The 19,397-nt window shown below is 37.6% G+C and overlaps 1 protein-coding gene across 4 annotated transcripts in view; it reads left to right on the forward strand.

The window, feature by feature from the left end:
- The window catches only part of ITSN1 (intersectin 1), a 119,123-nt gene that overhangs the window by 95,607 nt on the left and 4,119 nt on the right, over positions 1-19,397 (forward strand). For all 4 annotated transcript variants that reach the window (XM_090122025.1, XM_031612531.2, XM_031612530.2 and 1 more), the window contains 8 exons: positions 2,529-2,720; positions 11,754-11,875; positions 12,752-12,858; positions 14,324-14,507; positions 14,953-15,051; positions 15,864-16,031; positions 17,630-17,842; positions 18,357-18,478. In XM_090122025.1, the coding sequence (XP_089978151.1) occupies positions 2,529-2,720; positions 11,754-11,875; positions 12,752-12,858; positions 14,324-14,507; positions 14,953-15,051; positions 15,864-16,031; positions 17,630-17,842; positions 18,357-18,478 (1,207 nt within the window). The remainder of the gene's footprint in view (positions 1-2,528; positions 2,721-11,753; positions 11,876-12,751; positions 12,859-14,323; positions 14,508-14,952; positions 15,052-15,863; positions 16,032-17,629; positions 17,843-18,356; positions 18,479-19,397) is intronic.

A 19,397-nucleotide genomic window follows, 5' to 3' on the forward strand; every position in this document is an offset into this window, starting at 1 on the left:
TTCTTTTGCCATTTTGTTTGTTTTGATGCGTAGGCTCTCTGTGTACCATATTGTGATGCAAACTGCATGGCTTTAAACAACCTTTTAAAAAATTATTTTGCATGGACTCTTTTGTTTTATACTTTGGATGTTTTCTTCATTTCCAACTGCTTCATACTTATCCTTTTCAAAACTTGCATCAAGAACATCTTCCTGCTTCTGAGAAATGAGAAGAGCTGTTAATGCTACTTGAACTAGCCAGGAACAAGGAGGTCCAAAGTACAGGAATAGTTAGAAACACATTTCAACCATTCTGCATGTTTAAAGAAAGGCAACCTTATAGATCGTAATGATCGTGAGTGTACCATGAGAACTTGGATTCCTTTTGCCATTGACTTGTTAATCAATTGGCAAAATCTTTCTAGAAAGGAAACAAAGTGCTACAAAGCACTGGAGCTCAGAGAAAGCCTTAGCCTACTTCTGTAGTTAGCAGTGGCTTTTGGAGCTGTTGCTGTTAGTTGTTTAACATAATTGAAGAACTTTCTTTCTGGGACTACTCAAAGAACTTATATATAAGACTGAAGTGCTTTCTAAGCTGTGTGACCAGGTGTAAGCAAGATCAAGATGAGGTCTCTGCTTCAAGCTCAGTGGAGGAGTCCCATGTCTTCAAAACCCTCTTAAATTACCTCCCCAAGTTATAGACGGTTCTTGAGATCCCATTTAGATATTCTGATGATACTACTGGCCAGCACCAAATACCAAGAAATTCTTTGAAGTACAGGAGAGCAATCAGGAGAATGAAAAATTCCTGGAAGAAACAAACTCTTGAATGGGTTACAAATCTGTATGGGATTCATCTCAAGTATAATCTATTAAGCTTTTTATTTTTCCTACTTTTAGTAATAGCCTGTAAACATTTAACAAGAATGTTATAAAACAGATTCACAGGTCTTTAAAGTGAACTATGAACATCAGTGCTGTTCATACATTTTAACATATATTAGCCCAAAAGTTCCTATGTAGTAGGTAGTATGCCATAATATGCATTTTATATCCAGTATGCTAGGGAAATGTGCACTTTAGAGAAGTGTTGTATTAGATGTGATGAGTAAAAGTGAATGCCCCTTGACTTTTTATTTTTTATTAATTTTTACAGTTTAATTAGAATGATTTCTTTTCTCTCTTGCAAGTAACTAAACAAAATCTTGAGATATGTGCTGAGGTCCTGTTAAATATATATTTATAGGTATTAATGTTAAATATGAATGATGAGATACATATATGAGATACATATACATATATATGTACATGTATAGAGATGCATGTACATATATATGTATATATTTGATTATGAGGCTTGCAAACAGGCATAAAATATTAACTAAAAGGAGTTGAATAATTTCTGGAATATAAATTCCTAAAAGAGGAAGGAACTGCTTGACAAATTTAATTAATTTAAAAAAATTTAATTGCTGGCTGTGTACAAGAACAAAAATACAAGAAAACTGTAGATTGAGAATAGAGACAACATGACAGGAAGGCTCATTTAGCCAACAGTGTTGTGTCTTCAGGCAGAATACCAGAAGCCTTGTGTCTTGGCAAGGAGAAATCAGCAGAGAAATAGAGGAAATTATATAACTTAAATAAACAGTCCTCCTGCTTTAGAGAATTAAGAAAATTGCTCTATTATAACTGAACAGAAACCACTGTATCCTGAGAATCATCCAGGTTTGATGAGTTTTATTGTAAGAAAATAGGAAAAATACTTCTGGCAACAGTCCTGTGGAGCCAAAAGGACATCCTAAATGACCCTGTAGCTTTTTACTTTTTTCATCTTTCCAAGGTTTTTATGTTCCTAATGCCTATGGGGCAGTACAAGAGCATCACCGTTGTCTTTCTCAAGAATTTATAGATCTGTTTAGCATGGTCAGTGCTAATTAGAAAGGAGTGCCTTTCTCAAATAATTGAACTTAAAATGTTTCCTAAACTTTTCTATCCATTGAGTGGTTATACTGGAGAGGATACTTATTTAGAACAGGGTGAGGATGCAAAATGCTAATTTTATAAATACATTATAAGTTTGGTGCTTTTATGGGCAGAAGTATTTATGTGTATAGCTGAAGAGTAATATCAACAGAAAGCTAACATTTTGACCTTTTCTTAAAATTCTAAATCTTTCTGGTCTCTCACTGTTGAGCACTTTCTACCAAAAATATCTTGAGTACAGTTCCAGTGGGTTACACTGTTCTCAGCTTGCACTGTTGTGCTCTGCCCTCTGTATTGTGGTCCTAAACCCTCAGTAAGCTGACTCAGAGGGTAAAGCTGTGTGGAAGGTCTTTGTTTTTTTTTTAATAACCTTGAGCCAAATTACTGAGAGCTTGGATAAGTTCTGGTACAGGGGCAGAGGAGAGAGAGGCAGGAGCACAGCAGTGCCTGTATAGATCAGTGCACTACCATGGAACTATACTGTGATATCTGCAGTGTTTACACGTAGTTTATGCTTCTTTGAAACGTTACCAGTGCTATAGAACTCTTCCTTTATCTTACAGTGTGCCAAGTAATTGGCATGTATGACTACACTGCACAGAATGATGATGAGCTAGCATTCAATAAAGGCCAGATTATAAACGTCCTTAACAAGGAAGACCCAGACTGGTGGAAAGGGGAGGTGAATGGACAAGTGGGTCTCTTCCCATCCAACTATGTGAAGCTGACAACAGATACGGACCCAAGCCAGCAATGTAAGTGACCCTCTCTGCTGCCATGCTGTGATTATTTATGTAGTACTTTAAGACGAAACATGCAGCATTGCTGTGATTCTGCTGTGGTTTGCAGAACTCAATGCTTCACCACTGCTGCACTTGGCAAAGTCTCTTTGAAGACCTTCTGTAATGCAAACCTTATTTTATGTTTGTTTTATTTTTAGTTCCCATCCCCTTTGTAGCATGTTACCCTTTATCATTTTTGCACCATGCTGTTTACATGCCTGACTCATTTTCCTAGCTTGAATTTGCTCATTGTTTTGTTTTGCTTATGTGTTGTTTTCCTCCTTTTTCTAGGAATCATATGTTGTCCATCCCCCACTCAGGCTTGAAAGTCCTCAAAGAGACCCACTATCCCATATCACTGCCCAGAGGGATGATGGGAGATGCAGCCTTGATCATGTGACTTCCAGCATGATCATCTACTGCCTTCTGAGTAGAAGAACACACTGCAGAGCAGTTTACCTCATTTTACATTAGTTGCATGTAATCACAATGTTTGAGTTAATTACCTACAGATATAGACGCAAAATTAAATGAAACAAACAAACAAAAAAAAAAAACAAAAAAATCAGAGGATAGTGGGTCCTTTTGTGGCTTTCATAGTTACCAAACTAATTTTTCCACCTTTGCACAGGTGCTTTTGCAGTTTTAAAATTATTTTTAAATATATATTCTAGCCTTTTAAAGGAAAAGTATAAATTAAATTTCTTCATTTTAATCTTGTTTGTGCAAAAAGACCCACTATCAAGGAATGCTGCATGTGCTGTTAAATTTGTTCCAAATGTCCATAAATTTGAGATTTTATGTATCTTTCTTTTTTATTGTTTGCTTGTCCAGTGTGTTGTCAATATGTCTTTTTTTTTTTTTTAATTATTACAAAAAACCAGAAGGAGTTAAATCAGTTTAAGGAACTTTAAATGTGCCCAATTGCAGATGAGGTATTCTGTTGTAGTTCTTGTACTGTGTGTATCAGGTGTTCCTTGTTGAGTGTGTAATACATTGTGGAGAGAAGAAATTAACTTCCTTCCAATGCAAGAGATATTAACCTTGCATAATGTTGTTATCCCAGTTATATTAATTTTATTTTGCACATTATTTGTAGCTGCATACAATTAGAAAACATCCTGGTTTGTGTTTGTCTCAGATGTTTCAGTTTTTGCATTTTTGTGTCAAAAATCAATAGAATGCTACATTCATGTGATGTTTGAGCATTAACTTCTTTTTTTTCATCTTGGTTACATGAAGTTCATGGAGTTTTATTTTTCATTTTTACTTTCTCATGACTATGGAACAACACTTTTTGAACAAGTAATTTTCCTGACAAGAAAGAATGTATAGAAATATCTCCCTGCAATTAATTTCCAATGTTTACATTTTTTTTAAACTAGACTGTGGAATTTATACAAATTAATATTAAATGGAGCTTACAGTCAAATATATGTAGTAGATGTGCTGTAGCTAAGCCATGTTTGCCTTTCCAGCATTAATAACAAGCTCTTGATGAAATGCCTGGTGCTGTCAGTGCAGAAGCCCCCTCTACCCAATGCCTCAAGCACAATATAGCATTTATACTAATTACCATTTAGTTATCTTCTGTTTTATGTACTTCATTTATTTCTAAATTTCATGCTGGCAGTGTTGTAGAATTTCTAATCCTCCCCTATCTCCCTCCTTCTGACCCACCATGCGGTGCAAAGAACAAGTGAAGCTCCGTATACAATTGCACTTCAGTATTTCATCAATATGAATGTAAAATATATAAATATATAAAAACCTGCAGCTTTAACAACTGTAATACAGCCTTTAAAATTAGTCACATGTATAGATAATTAAATTCTTCATATAAAAGCTAGACTAAAATGTGTTTGTTGTCTTGTTGCTGTGTACACGCAGAATTCACCAAGTGGCATTAGTGCATGTAATGAATTTGCCACCAGTATAGCCTGAAGCCCACCTGTTTAATTTCTGAATGACACCTGTGTTGTTGCTTTGAATATTATTTGATTATAATTACTCATTGTGATCAGCTGCAAACTTCTGCACCTTTCTTTCTCTATTCAATGCCTTCTATGTGTTACAGAACAGTAGGTACTTTTGACACTATGCTAGTAGATATATTAAGTATACTTTTTTATTTTACAATGGGTTTACATTGACCTAGGCTCTGCGTTGTATGCCAGAAGCTCTAGTCTTAAAACATGCACAATTGCACAGATTTTCTCTGTTTTTAGGATAGTTTCTAACATGCACATTTTTTCCTTTATCACTCTGCCATAAAAAAAAAAAATGGTTTTCTTCTTCAACATAGCCATTTGCTGAACACAGTGCCGCCTCGTATCTGACAGAAATTGAACTTAATACTTGTATTTTTCAGTTACCGTTGTTTTGCTTGCTGAGAACTATGTAGCAGATTCTTCTCCATTATTTCAGTATTTCATGCATTAAAATGTTATTTTAATGAAAGGGTATCTCTGTGTTCCCATAATGAGCTGTTGTGTTGAAAGATTCATAACTTGACTAAAAGCTGTCATAAGGTATGCTATGGATTTTATGACTTCAGGTCAGAAACACACTTTCTCTACATATTGAAATATTGGCAATACTTTGAATATAGGAGATTCATATGCTGCTTTTTTTTAATTATTATTATTACATTAAGGAAGAAAAAAAAATAAAACTATTACAATATCTGCAGGTTCTGTGTTTTCTAACATGCTTCTTAAAAACACAGAGTGATGTCTCGTGAAAGATACTCAGAATCACAGTGCCCTAAAAGTTCCTGGGGTCAGTTTTCCACTAATTGAATAGAACAGACTGAAGTTGTCCCTCTGTAGATACACACACTGGTGTACGTTGTGCCAGGATTTCTCATACAGAAGAGCACTGTGTATTACTCAACTGAGCAACTTCTTATAAATCAGTCTTTTCTTGAGAACAGTTAACTCACAAAAACCTCAGAACACACTTAAAATGTCCTGGACAAAGATATTCGGACCATTATGGCCTGTAATGAAGATTACTGTTGAAAGACCTATAATGTTTATTTACTGAATTATTAAAAATTCTTGTGCGTACTACTATAGATCAGCATAGTAGTCTTTGAACTTACTCATAATCAGTTATTTCCACTGGATAGCAGGGAAAATTGGGGCTCCCAGTACAAGAAGGATGCAGAACTCTTGGAGCGAGTCCAGAGGAGGGCCACTGAGATGATCAGAGGAGCATCTCTCCTATGAAGAAAGGTTGAGGGAACTGGGCTTGTTTAGCTCGGAGAAGAGAAGGCTCCAGGGAGACCTCATTGTGGCTTTCCAATACTTGAAGGGAACCTATAAGCAGAAAGGAGAATGGCTGTTCATGAGGGTGGATAGTGATAGGACAAGGGGGAATGGTTTTAAACTGAGACAGGGGAGGTTTAGGTTCGATATGAGGAGGAAGTTTTTCACACAGAGGGTGGTGACACACTGGAACAGGTTGCCCAAGGAGGCTGTGGATGCCCCATCCCTGGAGGCATTCAAGGCCAGGCTGGATGTGGCTCTGGGCAGCCTGGTCTGCTGGTTGGCGACCTGCACATAGCAGGGGGGTTGAAACTAGATGATCATTGTGGTCCTTTTCAACCCAGGTCATTCTATGATGATTCTATGATATGATTCTATGAAAATGACATTGCACTTATTTTCTTTTACTTGTCTGGGTTTTTATTAATATATATGAGAAAGGGAGTATGAAAGTAATTCCTTAGTAAAGAAAATTGAAATAATCCATCAAAAATAATACTTTTTCAGGATTGTGTCTTGATCCAGTTTTGACTCTCCTTTCTTTAGTGATTCATCGGAGAAGCTCTTTAGTCTTATACAACCACAGAATTACCTCCCAAAATACATGTGTCTCCTGTGATGGAGATGTGTCCATGCTCTTGTCTCTTCAGTTCTTGAATTTGTGGCTGGAAAGCCAGCAAACACTAATCTTGGTCAAGGCTGAAATAAGATTTCCATGATCTACATAGACTAAGATAAGAAATCATTCAGATGATTTTCATTTTGATTTACATTTGATTTACATTTCATTTGATTTACGTACAGCATAAAGAGCAGCCTTGTGGCTGTCTAATCAGTTGAATGCATTCTTTAAATCAGCTTTCATTTGTGACGTACCTTTTCACACTGCAGCAGGAAATAAGGAATAAGGAGCCATCATTTGAGGGATGTAGATGAGACTGCATTTAGAGAGTGCTTTAACTACTGGTGGTTCTTTTCCTTCAGAGTTGTTCTGTTTATCTTGAGAAAAAAAAACTGTATTCACAAAAGAATTATTCTGTATTCTTGCAGAATTATTTCAATTAAGCATTTCATGGACAACGTATCTGCTAGTGTGTTTAAAATGAAAGATTTTTATACCTGAGGTAATTTTACAGCAAGTGAATATACAGCTCTTAGAAGGGGTTAGAGTCCCCATAGCATTACATTGCTCCATGCTTACAGAACTTGGCTCCATGTTCTAGCATAAGCTTCTCATTTTTCTTTGTGTGTAGCCCACCTCTTTGAGTGCCCCATCAGCAGCAGCTTTACCTAGCAAGAAGAAAGCTCAGTGCTTCTGCTCTACTCTGATCTCAGCTTGCATTTGGCCCATCATGGTGCCCATTTGTACCCACTGAGTGCTGAGCTGATGTTGCCAGCTCCACTGATACCCATAGAGTTGTGAGCTGGTGCCATCGCTACCGAAGCACTGCTCTGCACTGGGCTCATGTCAGTATCACAGATAGTTTTCTGTTCCCTGGGCTAGCTTGCTGAAATTTGATTTCGTGAATTTTTTTTTTTCCCCATCATATTCATTTCTGCCAAATGCTTTTCTCAGCTGGTTTTTTGTGGTTGTTTTTTTTTTTTTTTTTTGTATGTTGGTTTAATTCTGTTAAAGTCCATCTGGTTTGATTCCTTCACATTACTGTTTTTTTTTTTTTTTTGGAGGCGAAGACCTGGAGCCAGAAAAGGTAATGGGTGGAGGTCAGCACGAGAAGGTGAAAAACTAATAAAATATTTAAACTCTTAGGATATGAGATACCCCATTTCTGACCCCAAGTGCAGTACTTATATAGCATCTTAATTTTCACTGAAAACAATGTGAAGCTGGGTTGTGCAGTCCCATCAGCCTAGAGCTCTGGCTGATGCTCTTGTCTGCTGTGTGGTTACAGTGAAGTGGTCAGGGGCTCAAGATTGGTCCTGGGTTGTAATTCCAAAGTGAGAGTTACAGTTCACTGATGCAACACAAACTAGTCCAGGACTTAGTTAACTCAGGAATTGCTACAAAAGATCCTCAAGATGTTGTTAGGCCTGTGTGGATTGACAGTGTCAGTCCCTTCACTTGATTGGTGTGAACAGGAGCAGACACATGTTGTAATTGATCTCTCTTAGCAAAAACAAAGTTAATAGTTTGCAAGTGGGACTTTCCAGACATACTTTGTGATTCTACTTCTGTATGTCCCAGAGAAAAATGCTCTGCTCTACTGATAAATGGGTATACCAGTCCTGTTAGGAAATTGTAAGCATATTGAAATCACTGGAAATAGCTGTGAAATTGGGATTTTGAAGACAGAGAAGGAAAGATCTCTTGGATCACCAAGAGATGGTGTAAGAGCTGTCCTCATCAGAAGGTTGAAATAGTCTCTCAGTAGAGAATCCAACCCACAGGGTGTTCCCAGGAAATTGGTGTTTGCATCTGAAGCCAGTTGATAAGAAGAATGAATGTTCAAATGCTGTACTTTGAGTGAAGAAATGCTATTGTGGTGGCAGGGGTACTGTTTCTCTCACTTAAGGTTTTGGAGGAAAACTGTATTGTAAGCTTTTACTGCTTCTGGTTCCCTGTAATAGCAAGCTTGCACACTGCAGGAGAGTTGGAACTGGATGATCTTTAAGGTCCCTTCTAATCCAATTTTACAGTTCTATGACAACAGAATGGACTCCTGTCTACTGTGATCTTGCTGTTGCAGATAGGGCCAGTATGAAGTTACGGTGAAAACTGGCAGTTACAGTGTTCAGAAAATCTCCCTGAATTTGAAGAAATTAGGAGTTATGCCTATGTACTTAGAGCAGTGAGTTCCACAATGGATTCTTCTTCCTGAAGAGAGACAATCCATGATGCATTGCTTTCAAGCACTGCACTGTGAAGATGCTGGATTAACTATCATAATTTTTGCATTATTTTCTAGATTTTTTTGGTAGTTCAAAGATTCAAATTCAGCTTCTGCAATCTTTCTGATGGTATCCAACTGCAGAGTGGGAGAGAAAATAGAAAAGAATGGTATCTGATAACCTAAGAGGTAGAATACAGTGCCTAGTTTTAAGTACTTGAATGGTGACTACTTGTGAGCTTTAAGCTAGAAACATTAACTGGTTCTGCACTGAGGTAAGGTCCTGGACTTGACCAATAGCAGAACTTTCTCATTTGTCAGGGGAAATGCCTAATACCAGGGGCACTTTGGCAGTTGGCCCTTTTAGTGGGATGAATTCATGAATGGTGTTATTTCAGCTGCACGTGGAATTTGGATGTACATAAAAGTACTTTACACAGTACTTTGGCTGCCATGGATAACCAGCTAGAGCCGTATGACCTTGACATTCCAGCTTGGAAAAGAACAGAGTTCTTGCTTGATATTTATGATATAAAGATGAGACAATTCTTAATACTTATGCACCTAATGAAGAAAATCCTTTATGAGAAAAGTCCCTCCTGCATATTCTGCAATAACAGTAGGCAGTTTTCCCAAATATTTAGCATTCAAGGTTGAACCCTCCGTTGATATTCAGAGTAACCCATTTAAGTCCCAGCTGGCTATCTGTCAAGCTGGCCACAGAAATGCAATAGTTCAAAATGTTAAATACTTCCTTCTAAAGGCTGGTGGTGGTTGGAAACAGCACTTCAAGCCAAGGTCATCGGCATCTTTGAACACTAAAATTCCTCAGCCTCTAGAGAAAAATCATTAAATGTTTTGTTCACTTTTAATGAAGCTGACACTGTGTGGGGGAGAACTGATTTTGTTAATTAGAACTGTGATTTACATGATAACTAAGAAAATGCTTTGAAAGCAATCACTTATTAAACAGAATTGAAACTTTTGACTTTGGAAAAATAGTGAAAATTTTGATTATTTCGACTTGAAGTTGTTAATTGACACTTCTCAAAGCCAACTTTTTAATTTCAAGCAAAGATTGAATTGTATCTTTGAAAGGACTGCAATACACAGCATTTCAAAGGAGCAGTGTCAGAGTGCTACGCTTACAGTCTGATATGTATTCAGCTTCTTACTTATAGAGAATATCTGCATCAACATTTATTTTTTTTAAACAAATCTATCTTCTATCTTTTCTGGAACACAGATTAGTTAAGGCAACCTATCAACCTAAATTCATGAAAAATTTAATGGTGCTACGTGGTGGACCTTGCTAGTTGTGTAGTGCAGAATCAGGTCCTGAATTACGTTTGGGAAGCTGAAGATGCAGAAGATACTATCTAAGTATTAATTTTATATACAGAGAACGGAAGGGGTTGGCTAGGGTTTGATATGATTAGAAGCAGCAGCGGTTCACTGTATGAAAACATTTGAGAACGTCTGATGTAAAACCACATCTGTTAGATCACATTGTGTTGGAGTCATGACTGATGCTGGTGAAAAGTTAAAAAAAAAAAAAAAAAGCTTTGGCCATTTTAAATCCCATGAGGTGAAGGTCTCATTGAATGTTTTTCAGTCAGCTTTTTCTCTATGTGGAAAATCTGTTTCAATGAGGAATGTACTGAATTTGCCAATACTTTGTCGAGGGGTGGAGGAAAGAATTAAAATGAAGCATTTTGATTGTGTTAAAGTATAGTATTTCTTTAAAGCAAAATATTTTAAACCTATTTCAAAACAACTTCTGAAATACATTGGATTTTATGCAGAACAGTTATAAAAACTATTAGAAGTGAAACAGGGAGAAAGCATTTTCCTTGGCAATTTCAGAAGAATTTAATTCAGCTGTGCTGAAACATACCAAGATCTATGGGAAAAAAAAAGTAATTAAGTATTCTGTTGTAATGCAGAATAGAAAATAGAACGAAAATTGGAATATACCTATAGTATAAAAATTCTAGAATTTACACAGAAGGTGGTTTGGAAAAACAGAAAGGCAAACTTGATGGAACGTGTGTTCTTATTTCCTCAAGGTATAAAACAACAATCAATCAACCCCTTTGGCTCAGTCTGTAAACTAGTGAGATCTGTGAGGTGACTCCACTGACCTTCATGAGTTTTGGCTCAAGTCCTTCAAAAGTTCTCCAGCAATTTTTAACTGAAGCATGAAGTAAATAAACCCTGCTTTGATGAGGATGCCTACTTTGGCTTAAATGATAAAGATCAAACTTGAATGCAGAACTGAGAGCTGAAAATCTAAAGAGCTCATCAGAGCATTAATGTCACTGTAGTTCTCTTCCTTAATTCTGCTCCCTTTTTAGGATAAATATAAATGTTCTTTGGCATTAATTCCAGGTGAAGTCTTTGTCCCCTTTTTATTAACAGTGATCCATTTGGGGATTTATTTTACAGTGTGGTTCCAGCTGAATGACACAACTAAGGGAAACTGAACTTCGGAGTGAGGTTGGAAATGGGCAGGTAGTGGTGAGGGGAACTTTTAAGCTTTGCCACCAGAGAATAAACATTTAGAAATCCTGTTCATGCCACAGGGAGGTCTTCTTTAGTTGTTTCTGGACTGCATGCTTTCATTTTAATGAGACCTCCATCCACCTGCCTTGTTAACTGGCTATCACCTAAAAATGACCTTGAATCTGTAAAAAAAAAAAAGTTAATGACAACGTTTTTATTCACTAAGAGATGAAAGATTGTAAGCACTATGTCATTAAGTGTGAATTATGATTAAATGATGAGGCAGTAGTTACTGTTCATTAGGCATTATTCGAACTACTACAGATCTGGATCAATTTGAAAACCACCGTAAGTAAAATCCAGGATTCTGTTGTGTTTTCCAGGGTGTGCAGACTTGCATCTTCTGGATATGCTGACACCTACTGAAAGAAAAAGGCAGGGATACATCCATGAGCTCATTGTCACAGAAGAGAACTATGTGAATGATTTGCAGTTGGTCACAGAGGTAAGGAGGCATGGCACTTTTAGGAGCAGGTTTTATTCACTCATGTTTTTGAAGTAAATCGGATCAATAATTTCACCCTACAAACTCATTTGGTATCACTGCTGTGTTGGATTTCCTAGGAATGATCAGTGTTAAATTTTTATATATGAACATATATGAATGTCTGGGTGTGGGTGTAACTGATGGTGAGCCCTTGTGTTACCGTTACTGAAATGCTGATGTTTCAGTTGTCATTTCTGTCAATTCAGTCAGCTCTGAATGTTTACTTCTCATATGTAGGTTCGTGAAGCTTGAAGTGCATCATGTACCAATTTCCACATGCACAGTGGCACTCAGTTATCACTTAGCCTGTTTCTCTTTCAGTGTTAAAGTGTACATAGCATCTTTTATTTGGGGAAATTCATACGGGCAAGTGATTTGGGCAATTCTTTTAACAGCGAGGGAGAGCTTTTATTTTGAAAAGGAGGTCAAGTTATGCAACCTGAGACAATATGAGATAAGTCAGAACTTCCATAAAGGAGTCCAAAGTAAAAGGTATTTTCAGTTGCTTATCAAAGTAACCCTGGGATATTTCATAGGAGACCTGTCACTAAAATTCCCAAGGTTAAAACAGAGTATCCAGGCCATAGTGAACAACCACCGAGACCAACTCAGATTATAACCTTTCAAAGAGATAAGCTACTCACAAAGGTACTATCAGGTAGATCTGATAATGGGCACAGGGCGTGCTTGAGGTCTGTTCTGCTGAGTACCAAGTGCTACTCTGATGTAAAGTTGTCTCACTTCCAGACTAAGGAAGTAAGCATCATCAGTCTTAGCAACTTTGATTATACTTAACATACACTTTCTAAATTGCTTAATTTTCTGAATCTGTAGATCTTCCAGAAACCACTAATGGAATCTGAGCTGCTAACAGAAAAGGAAGTTGCTATGATTTTTGTTAATTGGAAGGAGCTGATTATGTGCAATATAAAACTACTGAAGTAAGTCCTTTTTTTTTTTTTTCTTTTTTTTTTTTTTTCCTGTACTTATCAATTACAAAATCATGGGCCTCTTCTTTTAGCTGCATGAAAATATTTGCCACTTAAGAAAATAGTCACCAAAGGAGCCAGGCATTTTTCCATGTTGGAAAAAGCAAGATATTATTGTTTGCTATAACTTTTTATTGTTATTGAGAAAAATACATCAGTTCTTTGCTGAGTGAGGATTTGCACTTAATTTGCTTTTAAGTTACCTGCACTGCAGAAGGCAAGGTCAGCTTCTCCTGAAGAGTAGTGCCTCTCAGGGCTGCCCACAGTCCATACTTCTGCTTCCTCTTTCTCTGTCACAGCCCCATACTGACTTCCAGTCCCATTATCTGTGAATGGGAAGCAAACTACAACCAAGATTCACTGCCACCGTTGTTCTGAGTTGCCCAATGTATTCCTTTAGTTATTGTCAACTTTTTAACACCTGAATGAGCTGTTTTGTGAGAAGCAGGGCCAAGAAAGCCTGATTTCCTATGGATTTGTGTCTAGTGTACCCTGCACCCTTCCTACCAAAGTCTCCAACTACTGCAACCCCAACTCTTTACCATGAAGCTCCACACAGTCCAATACCCTTATTTCCCCCTTCATTCTCAGTGGCCTCTACCAGATCCCATCTTCCTTCTCTCATTTTTCTTACCCATCCTTGGCATTTCAGCAGGAGGGAAAGCCTCTTTTTTTGAAAAAGAGGTCAAGCTCTGCAATCCTGAGACACTGTAAGATAAATCAGAACTTCCTTGAAGGCATGTACAAACAAATTGCTTCTTTTGGCCGTTGCCCAACAAAATGAGTAACAATTTACACCTGCATCTTAAAAAGCAAGAGTACTAATAAAGCTTCTTTATTTTTCCCTGCTGATTTGCTAATTCTCATTGAAAGTGTAGGAATTTTTTAACTTTGAGATATCTCCGCTTTTGTAATGTGTTTGAAAAAGGCTGACAAAGTAAAAAGTTATGTCAGTGATCGGGCAGAGACATATATATTGATAACATGACATATATTGATAATAAAACAGCAGATGACAATAAAATGCCCTTCCTTAGGAAACCAGGGTAAAAGCTAGAAGTAGCTTTGGGCCCAAGGTGGTGGTAGGGTTTTTATCCCTTGTTCAAGAGCTTACTACTTTCTAGTAGTAAGAGTAATGACATTCCTTCCTACATTGTATCTGATCTGGCCTTGCATTAAGTTAATGTCAAATAATAGATTAGTGATCACAAGAGGGAAAACTTATGTTGGCTGAGGGTGCAGTCTTGATTAATATGTTCTAATAATGTGCAGTAAGTCCTGTGGCTGATCTGCTTATTATTCAGAGGTCCGTTCATTTCAGTAATGAATAACAATCAACCTACTTATTTCATAGATCACGAATCATTATTTAGAGGTCTGCTGACTTATCAAACACACGTGACCTTTTTGTGTTTAGGGCCTTGCGTGTGCGTAAGAAGATGTCTGGAGAGAAGATGCCAGTGAAAATGATTGGCGACATCCTGACAGCTCAGCTGCCACACATGCAGCCGTACATTCGGTTCTGTAGCTGCCAGCTCAATGGGGCAGCACTCATTCAGCAGAAAACAGATGAAGTCCCCGAATTCAAGGAGTTTGTAAAAGTAAGAGAAGAAGCATTCACTATGTATTTTGTACACCATAAACTGCATTGCAAATTTCCAAAACATTGTCTGAAATAGTGCTGTATGTTGAATTAAAATGAAGGATCTTAAGAATGAAGAGACTGAAGCACTCACTGAAGAAATATTTTTTTGTTAAAGGCATACCTTTTTTCAGTGAGCTGTGTGGCAGTAAAATAATCACTTTAGCAGTGGTTTTGCAGTAACGTGCTGAGAACTGGACAAATAATGGTGAGAAGATGCTTTTTGTTTGTGCTGACAAGTTAGGTGAAGAATGCATTGTACAAGAAAATCTAATGCATTGACCTTGTTTGTGACCTAATGGATTTAGTTGAGGCATTATGTTCATTTGTCGCCTTACCTTTTCCTTATTTTGCTGGATTTTAAGCAAATTGACTAACACCATTTTACCTCTCTAATGTTTCAGAGGTTAGCAATGGATCCTCGCTGTAAAGGAATGCCACTATCAAGTTTTCTACTAAAGCCTATGCAACGGGTAACAAGATACCCACTAATAATTAAAAATGTATGTTCTTTTGCAAAGATGATGTTTTTGATACTGCTTTGCTTGTAGCTTAATTACAGGATAGTTTCCCTACATTGTCACTGTTAGATATCTGATATGCTAGGGAAAGTGGGCTGCCTTTTTACATTTTACCACACTGGAGCAAATGCAGTAATTCATTTGCCTTCAACAAAATGTCTTTGGATTTCCACTAGAAATATGGGTGAAACTTACTTGCACGCAAAGCACCAGAAGGCAATAAAAGCTGAATGAAAAGTTTGAAATTCAGAAAATGGAAGTATTGGGTCCATCTTATGCTCATCTTTGCCTTTTTGCCTTGGTATTATTCCTTCCTCATAGTCTCAAAAATGGCATTCAGTATACAATCCTGAATGCCAAATCATTACAGCTTATATTACTGGATAACTTATAACCCTTTCCTAACTTTTACTTGTTGCCTAACACTTACCATCTTGAATAGTACTGTTGAAATTGACCCCAGACTTTCGTAGGAATGAATCCAATTACAAATTGGATGTTGTCATTTAAGAGATTCCATAATCAGCTATGTTTCTGTTTATGGCTGGAATTTGCATGCTTATGTCAGAAGAGTGAGTAGTATACTGATGTAATGGCTCTGCAGACAGCTGTTCACCTACCGACTGTGAGTTTGTCTCTTATTTTTCACGTTTGTCAAGCAGGAAGAGAAATGTGGAAGCTTCTGACCAGCTCTGATGAAAATAAAGAAATAAAACAGAAATTAAGGATTCTCAAGATGAATAGATTTTAAATGCAGATCATAGAAAAAGCTAACGTATTTTATTTGCCTGTAGATAATAGAAAACACTCCTGAAAACCATCCTGACCACAGTCACTTGAAGCATGCACTTGAAAAAGCAGAAGAATTGTGTTCTCAAGTAAATGAAGGAGTGCGAGAGAAAGAAAATTCAGATAGGCTGGAGTGGATCCAGGCTCATGTTCAGTGTGAAGGCCTCTCTGAGGTAAACAACATGCTATCTAGAGTAATGGACACACTTCACTGTTTGGGAAGAAACCATGGCTCACTTATGGCTCTGCATCAAGGGAAAATGTTGTAATCATATCATATAATCTTAAATCATTTGTTTTCATCTTTCTTTGGCTCCCTTTCATTTATGCACGTAATCCTTTTTGCTGCTTGTATTATTGTCTCCTACATGATAAATGTTGCTTTTGTTTCCTGCCTCTGGACTAGTGCCAGATTAAGTGCTGCAGTTTTCACCCACAACTCTTCAGTTTCATGGCTCTTTGCAAGAATTATTGTACTGTATCTCATCCTGAAGCCATACCTGACTATCTTGGAGTGCTTTAAAAGTCATCACAATATCTGTTTTTTGTAATAAAACTTTGTTTACATTCTGAAAATGTGAGAATACAGATCAAGTCCCCCTCAAGACTTGACAAAAAGAATCACTGCCTACTAATGCATGTTATATTTCAAGATAACTTGTTAAGCCTCTCTGCTGAAAATAGAATATTTGTGATGGACAGAGGATACATTGATAACCTCCCTATAACGGTGAAGATACTAGTGTCAGACAGCTCACAACTTGATTTTTAAAATGTGTACTGAGTTTTCAGTTCAAGATAAATAAATAATGAGCACCGCTTGGTTTATAAACTGGACAATGTTGCATTTCATCTTATAAATCTATTTTGGGGGAAAGACAATTCTGACAAGTTCAGAAGGGCCAGAGTTGTGTTTGGCTGTCTTAAAACTAGTGCTTGAATGGAGATGGCTGCTTTTGTCTTTTGTACATGATGTCTAACCCTGGAACATCAGTAATATTACCTGAATGGCCAATTGATTGCTTGCTGACAAGTTAATGCCAGTAACACCTTTAATCTGTGGCAAGCAGTGACCAGGCCTTCCACCAGTAGTTTTCTGGCTGAGATGTTTCTAGCCTGTAGAAGGAGCTACTCCAGATCTACCTGCCTGGCTAGCAAGGATGGCAGAGCCCACACCATCCTGACGAATGGAAATGAACTAAAAAATGAAAGGGCTAGTAAGCCTCTACAGACCTGGTAACCTCCAGATGAATCTTGCATCTTTCTGGTTACAGCCACCGGTCAGCAGCTGTCCTCTAAGCCCAGCTATTACAGTGACACAAAGACTGGTTATCTGGAAGTCTTTTGTTATGTTTTAGTGAGTGAAATTCAGACACAATTTATGAATGCTGTTCTTATTAAGAAAGCTCATGATTTGGAGAGGTCATTTGTGTAACTACTGCTAATCCAGGACAAGTCATCATCAACTTGACTCTGCTCACAGAGGTGCATGTGCGTGGTGGAGAAATTCAAAAGGAGGCAAAAATGCTTTTGGCTTTTCTCTAACTGCCCAAGACATGCCTTGTGTAACTGATTGGTTGCCTTAAATTTCACATACCATTTTTATGACTTGCACTGCTTGTCATGCGCAAGGCAGAGACATTGCTCATCATCCCTGTGACACAAAGTAAAAGTAATGTCAGGACTCAAAACTGTATTTGATCTCTTTCAGGGGAACCTCGATTGTTTTACTTTATACAGTGCGTTGTTCTTCTTCTTCTACTTTTCGCAGCAACTCGTATTTAATTCTGTTACAAACTGCTTGGGACCACGCAAGTTTCTGCACAGTGGGAAGCTCTATAAAGCCAAGAGTAACAAGGAACTGTATGGCTTTCTGTTCAACGATTTCCTCCTCTTGACTCAGATCATAAAACCTCTTGGCTCTTCTGGCACAGACAAGGTCTTCAGCCCCAAGTCTAATCTTCAGTACAAAATGTACAAAACTGTAAGTACCATTCTTAAATGGTGGCTTGGATAGTTATATACTAACAGAAGTTCAGGAGGCAGCACCCACATACTGTACGTGTGGGCCTTTATATAGAAGAATGTTGAAAGCTTTGGCATATGCTGGGGATTCCAGGGACCAATGTCGAGCAAGCTGGTTTTCTGCTAGGTAAGGGAAGATGCTTTTGAAATTCGGCCAAAACAACCTCTTCAACAGAGGTCACATAACAAGGAGTGATGCAGAGAGCAGTATTTGCTGCTCCCTGTGGGAAAGGAGAGATTGCTGTACTTCATAAAGCTGTTTTCTTAGTTGAGGAGAAATGTTTCTAGATTGTGGATGCACCTTAATAATAAGAAAAATTTAAAAAATGACATATTTTAAGACAGATGGGAGGCCAGCTGAAGGGGAGAAGCTATAGTGGGCACAAATGAAATCTGTTCTGAATTGCTCTATCTTGCATGCCTCTGTTTGGATACTGTGTAATAGAACGCTAGCTTTGCCTAATGTTTTCCAGCCCATTTTTCTAAATGAAGTACTAGTAAAATTACCCACAGACCCTTCTGGAGACGAGCCTATTTTCCATATCTCCCACATTGACAGAGTCTATACACTCCGGGCTGAAAGCATTAATGAAAGGTAAGTACCTGCAGAGGCCATGTTAGTACTGAGTTTTAAAGGTCTGATGCAAATGTATTTGATGTACAACATGCATAACAGTGTCCAAGCAGTTAATATTACATCTCCTTGTGCTTGAGAATAAGGTGATACTCAGTACATGAAAAGAGTGGAGAAACAATGATGCTTCCTGAATTCCAGTAATACCTGTGGTGAGATCACTAGGAGGGCTGATGATTCCATTTCGTGGTAGTGTAAAGAAGCTAAAAGATTCGGGCCTAATTCTGTTAATGTCCATCAGTTTTTTATGCCAGTGCAAACATCTGCATGTCTGTATGTTGAATGAGATTCAGGAACAAGTCAGATTAAAACCTGAAGCAAAAACCTGTCAAACAAAACTCAGTTTTAACCTGGTTCCATTTATAACGAGTAAGCTAGAAGAGTGACAACTTCAGCTAGTGATTTTGTGTCTCTGGCAAGCTTACAAAGACAGGATTGCACTGACTTATATTGAAAAGATTGGTCTGCAGACTTGTAAGTTCTTGAAAAATAACTTTTGTTAAAAAATGGAAGCTGAAAAATCAGCAAAAAAAAAGCCCAAACACATTGTATAGGTAGTATTATGCCAGCTTGAGAATGTGTTACCTGGAAAAATTCCAATGCATAAAAAGTTATAAAACGTATTTGCTCCCTGCCTGCTCATAGTTCTCTTGAGCTTCCGTTGTGTGATGGGATCTGCTAGACTGGAATGATTACGTTTCTACAGGTGCTATGAATTCTAGCAAGATCTCTTCCAAGCAGACAGCTTGAGCGTAGCAGAGCCTGTGGCAAGGTGAGGGCCTTAGGCTGTAAGAGGTCGGGAAGGAGGGCAGGCTTTACTGTTATTTGCAGTACAGCAGGGAGTAAAAATGGAAATGATATTTTGCAACCTTTTTCTCCT

Source organism: Phasianus colchicus, chromosome 1 (assembly GCF_987193195.1).
Source record: "Phasianus colchicus chromosome 1, bPhaCol1.hap1.1, whole genome shotgun sequence".
Lineage (NCBI taxonomy): Eukaryota > Metazoa > Chordata > Aves > Galliformes > Phasianidae > Phasianus > Phasianus colchicus.